The sequence below is a fragment of the Cucumis melo genome, chromosome 10 (assembly GCF_025177605.1).
Source record: "Cucumis melo cultivar AY chromosome 10, USDA_Cmelo_AY_1.0, whole genome shotgun sequence".
NCBI lineage: Eukaryota > Viridiplantae > Streptophyta > Magnoliopsida > Cucurbitales > Cucurbitaceae > Cucumis > Cucumis melo.
The window spans coordinates 6236251-6242175 of record NC_066866.1 but is presented as its reverse complement, the minus strand read 5'-3'; the positions used below and the strand labels follow the sequence as shown (position 1 = coordinate 6242175).

Here is a 5925-nt window from a genome sequence, read left to right as displayed (position 1 = left end):
CCACTTTTCCCTTGCCACTTGGATTCCCTTTATCATATTTTTCTTCTTTACACATAGAAGCTTTGTGATGAAACCATGGCTTTCATTTCTTTCTTTCGAAAAGCGTGCATTATTAATCATGTTAAAATCATGGTGATCTAGGTTATTCATAGCTCTCTAGATTTGGTCCTTTGTATAGATCATTTCCATAGAAAAATTGATGGTTTCTTATAATCCCTAATTGTGGAGGGTTTTTTCTTTAACATTTGATTAGTGGTAGCAAGCTCAACCCCTGTACTACATCAGGGAAAAAATTTCTCACTTGCTCGTTCCAACTCTTTGGAATAACTTTTGACACAATCCTCTACTTAAATCCAAGATTCTTCTATCTCAAGGATTCATCTATATCTAAATTGACCCAGATTAGTATATATTCTAATTGACATTAAATTTTGAATGTTATATACAAGTCATATGAGAATACCCTAAAAATTCTTCAACTCCCAAAATATGTCTAAAAGGCTTCATGATTGATGCATGGTGCCCTCATCTATTAGATCATGTAAATGTATAAGGCAATTACTTGATTTACTTAAAAGATAGCATGCTTGGATGATTTCATATTCAGCTTGCTTCTTGTGGCCCTATCTTTATTCGCTGTCTCATCCAAATGATCATACCAATTAATCAAGGAAAGTCATCTCATTGTTGTAAAGTGAACGAAATAAGATAACTTGTGATAATATTATTTTAACTCTTAAAAAAATATAAATTTCAGTAAATCTGTATTTTGTAATACTTGTCCATCCAACTTATCCAAAAATCAATATTCCCTTTGGAAAAAGATCGAATTGTAACCATTAGGTTGTGACAGAAATTTTTTTTTTTTTTTCTCCTTTTTGTATGGTAAAGTAACACCCAGTTTGAGTGTGTGAAGGTAAGGAGTAAAGGCATTAGGTGAAGTTTTATGGGGAAGGATTAAAAAGTTAAAAAGATAAATAAAAGAGCTAATAAAATAAGGGAAAATAAAATAATAAAAAGTCAAGCTCAGATGCACCGAAGATTTCGTCGGAAATGATCGGACGGTTGTGATCGACCCAGATCACAGTAGGCGCAGATTTCATCATCGCAAGACAGAGGTTGCACCAGCCGGGAATCGAACCCGGGTCTGTACCGTGGCAGGGTACTATTCTACCACTAGACCACTGGTGCTTGTTGGATATACCTTCTTTTATAAATATATTTGTTTATTACTTTGTATAGACATCTCCTTTTCAATTATAAATTTCTTCCCTTAGTATCGATCTTGTTCACTAACTTTTGAACTTTTTATTTGGATTTATTTGGCACAATTCGTTTCTTTATAGAACTCTTGGATACATACAAAGTTTGTTTTTGTTTATAGAACTCTGGGATACAAAGTTGAAAGTTAACAGTGAGAGTTGCCGCAGTTTATAGTAGAGAGGAATTTGAACTGCAATTAGAATAAGGGTGTTCAAAAAATAGTTAAAAATCGAACCGGTTGATAGACCAAACCGAAACCAAATGCATGCGGTTTGATTCAGTTTTTGTTAAATTACTTATGCAGTTTGATTCGATTTTTGTTAAATTACTTATGCTATTTGATTCGATTTAAGACTTTAAGCCGATTCTAAAACCAAACAAAACTGCTTTTATTAAAAAAAAAAAGTTAAATATAATAATAATAATTACCTTGCTTGACCAAATGGAAGCAACGATGTGGTGATAAGGATATACTATCACCACCAAGATACTTTAATCCTACATTCATTTTTTGGGTATCTATACCTACTCACGTTTTCTAAAACTATCAATGTAAGACAAGGAAAGACAATTTTGCTTATGAATAAGGTCCACATTTCATTCCTAACAAAACCAATGTCAACTCATGCTAAAAAGGATGAGGTTTTTTTTGGGTTCTCAGAGAATTCTTCTTCTAGACTTCAAGTTTATTTCATTCTCTTGAATTGAATTTTGTTCTCTTCCTTGTTTAATAAAAGATAGGATTTTAGGCTTGAGCTATATTGTATTCATATAAGATTTAGAATGGATCAATATCGATATAGTTCAAACTTAAACTTATACTTGATGTATTTAAAAATCCCAATATTAAGACGTTTAATTTTGACATACGCACCTTCCTCTAACACCCTATTTATTTATTTCATTTCACTTTTGAATAATATAATTCTTGTTTGCTTTCAAGTTAAAATTGAACTTACGCCGTTTCTAGCTACCTCCAACAAAAACCTATTATTGGAGAAACATTGCAACTTAAAATATAAGGTTAGCACAAACACAAACACTTTGATAATCCACTAAAACGAACAATGTAAGAATATGAACATTTCAAAATAAATGAACCAAATTGAACTAAAGTGAAAAGCAAAGTCCAAGCTATAATTTTAACCCAATAGAAATATATATGATTGCAAAGCACTAGACGATTTCTATCTCTGCGTATAAATAAAATCTTAAAACAAAATTCCAGTGTAGAGTTGAAAACATTAGTTCTCTGACACTGAAGTCTTTAGTTACTCTAAAATTCCTAATACAACACTTCAAGGGAAAGCCCCACTATATAATTCAATTAGCATATTGTTATGTTAATTGCCAATACCATTATACTCCATAGTACATTGATTCAGCACGGAACAATCCCCAAACACTACGAGAAAATGCTTGGGGCCCGAACAATTGGAAACTAAATATTAAAAAACCAACCAGAAGATGTAAAAACCAAAAATTCAGTAATGATGTAACGGAGTCTGAAGCAAGCTATAATGAAAATGGTTGGAATGTATATTCCAACATTCCAAGTATTGTGAACCCAGTCTATCTGAGCAAACAATTACCAATACATATTAAAAAGGAAGCTAAAATAAAACTAGGGTCCTACTACAAAATCCTCTCCAAAATTTAAACATGTAACAAATTGCAATGAAAACGTTCGCTCCAAGCTCTGAAGTTTAGATGATACCAATCTTGTTTGCCACATCAAGAGCATCATAATCTGGAGTCAACCTAACATATGCTTTCTTCGTTCCGTCGGGTCTGCATACCAGTAATGTTGAAGCATACATTAAAACATAAATCATTCATCATCACAAATGGATCAATCAATAGAGTATTCGTACATTTAACGGTGTTAAGTAAAGTAATAAGCAAAATCAGGCTCAAACAACAAATGAACCGTACATACCTGATTAAAGTGTTAACTTTCTTGGTCTGAATATCATACATCTTCTTGACAGCATCTTTAATATTCTTCTTGTTGGCACGAATGTCAACAATAAAGACAAGGGTGTTATTGTCCTCAATCTTCTTCATTGCAGACTCTGTGGTCAATGGATATTTCAGAATTTGATACTGATCCAACTTGTTCCTTGGAGTAACACTGATCCTAGGGTACTTGGGATTCCTATCCTTCTTCAATGTCTTTGGCCTATGGAATGTGACTGAAGTTCTAATCTTCTTAGCCTTCTTCTTGAAAGTTGGGCCAGATTTGACTGCCTTAGCAGTCTTCAAGGCCTGAGCCTTGGGATCAGCCTTTTTGCTACTGTCGGCTGCAAAAGAAGAAACAAAAACCCTTACATTAACAACAGAAAGAAAAACAAAAGCTCAAACCTACCCAGCGCAGTCTAGATAGCTCAGATTCAATTCAATACAATACACACATAAAAATTCAAGTAAACCTCATCAAAATGTTCTTCTTCCATCTAAAACGCTTGAAAAGAAGTGTATTAAATAAAACAAAACAAAATAAAAGATTTACATCCAAATCAAACTGCAAAATCCAGATGGAGTTAGCTCACTTCAACTAGTTACTCTCCTCCAGTTCTCTCTTTTGCACTACGATACTAAAATCCCATTCACCAACCACTAGTTCTTTCAGTTCAGAGCAAAAGTAGATTTAAGAAACTAGATTCCGTATTATCAAGAACGTATTTACGACATCCATTTTCGATTGAAACGAGTGGAAGCAGAAATTGAAATAAACGAACATCAAGTGCCCAAACAAACACAATATCAGAATGTGAGCATGCGAGCATGCATACCTTTAGGTGCCATTGCTGAAGATCCTTGACCAGAAAAACTTACCTGCTAGAAGCAAAAGAAACAATCAAACCGGGAAGGCAAAACAAAAGAGAGGAAGAAATATGCAAAAAATTAAGAGCAATGGAAGGAAGAAGGCAGATTCATACCTGCGAAGAGAGGAATGGCGAGATGGAAGGCTGCGGCCGAGTTAGGGTTTCTAAAATGGAGGTATTAGATATGGCCTTCAATAGTGAGTTTGGGGATTGGGCCTGACCATTATTTTCTTCAAGTATGGGCCTGGCCCCTTTACTTAATTAATTGTCAAATCAGCCGGCCCATGTACGTATTTGAACCCGAATTAACTCGAGAAAAAATTAGAGAAGACGCCTAATTTAATTAAATTAGACAAAGGTCTTAAAATCTAATTTATTTTCAGCTATTTCTATGGATCGATTTGTTCTTCCCAATCATTTTAAATATTACATATTTTTGAATATATATATATATATATAATCTATTACCACAAAACCTTTATTCCATATTTGTTATTTATATTAAAACTTATGTATTTAGTCTATTAATTATTTAATATATTTATTTTCACGTGTAATTATGATATATAATTAATTCAAGTATAGTAAGATTCTAATAGAAAAATTTCTCCAATTATTTTTATTCCACGATTTTAGTCAAAATTTTTCAATATACTCTCTCTTCGTTCGATCTTTTTCTCACTCTTTCATCTCTCTATCCATCCATTATTTCTTACTTTGTTCATTGCATTCAAGTTTTTCGATGAGTGTATATTTGTTTCATATTATTAATTTTGTGAAATTGTGAATTATAGTATGCCGATGAAATTTTTCGATTAAGAAAATTTACAGTAAATGGAGTATATATGTCACACACTTTCTTTCTGTTTTATATTGTTTTTTATATATTAAAAGTTAATTTGATAAATTCTTACAATGTCAGAAATTGATTTCAGTTTAAATAGAACTGCATATATTTTAAATAATACTGTACATTGATCGAAATGAATTGGAAGTATATTGGAAGAAATTTTGATGGAGGGAGAGTATATTGGAAGAAATTTTGATGGAGGGAGAGTATATTGGAAGAAATTTTGATTAAAACTGTCGAAAGAAAAATAATTAGGAGAAAATTTTGATTAGGATCTTACCACTATTGAATTAATTATATATCATATTTACTTAGGATATATAATAAATTACAATCTTAAAATTAAATGAAAATAGATATATTAAATAATTAATTGACTAAATATATGTAAGTTTTAATATAAATAATACATGTTGAATAAAGTATTTATAGCAACAGATTATATATTTTCGATATAGGTGTCTCTCCACTTTTCGTATTTTTTTTCTCTAATATTAATAATAAAGGGGAATCCATGGAAATAGCAAATATGAGAATAGAAAATAGAAAAATAGTAAATATGAGAATAGAAAATAGAAAAATAGCAAACTGTTCTTTTTTTTATTTATGGCAAAACTAACTGCCATAAATATTTTCTCACTTTTTTGGCCTGAAATTATCCCTCCACAGATTACAATTGTCCATATACAAATATAGTGTATTTGTTGAGATCAAAAAATCAAACAAAATATCACATATCACGAATAGTGTATTTGTAAACGCACCCACTTATGATAATTATTAACTAAATCAAAAAATTATTGTATTTATTTCAAAGATCCCTAAACATATTCAATTGGTTTCAATATCCCTAATTATCCCGATAAAAATCAACAAATTAACGAAAAATAACTTCAAGTATTCAATTTTTTATTTTTCAAATTATAGATTCAAAATTATATAATGCAATGATTAATTATTATGATAAAAATTAAGAAATTAACG

General features: G+C 31.0%; 1 protein-coding gene and 1 non-coding gene across 2 annotated transcripts; both read right to left on the bottom strand.

Annotated features, from left to right (window-relative positions):
- Positions 1 to 1022: 1022 nt before the first annotated feature.
- On the bottom strand, positions 1023 to 1111 carry LOC127151525 (small nucleolar RNA snoR114). The gene has a single exon (XR_007824574.1). It is a non-coding gene; the product is annotated as a small nucleolar RNA snoR114 (small nucleolar RNA).
- Positions 1112 to 2733: 1622 nt separating this feature from the next.
- On the bottom strand, positions 2734 to 4297 carry LOC103500191 (60S ribosomal protein L23a). The gene is made up of 4 exons (XM_008463413.3): positions 4206 to 4297; positions 4059 to 4101; positions 3203 to 3566; positions 2734 to 3054 (listed from the first exon to the last, which is right to left on the bottom strand). Exons 2-4 carry the CDS (start codon positions 4069 to 4071, stop codon positions 2970 to 2972), a joined length of 462 nt encoding a protein of 153 aa, XP_008461635.1. The 5' UTR covers positions 4072 to 4101; positions 4206 to 4297; the 3' UTR covers positions 2734 to 2969.
- Positions 4298 to 5925: the final 1628 nt, after the last annotated feature.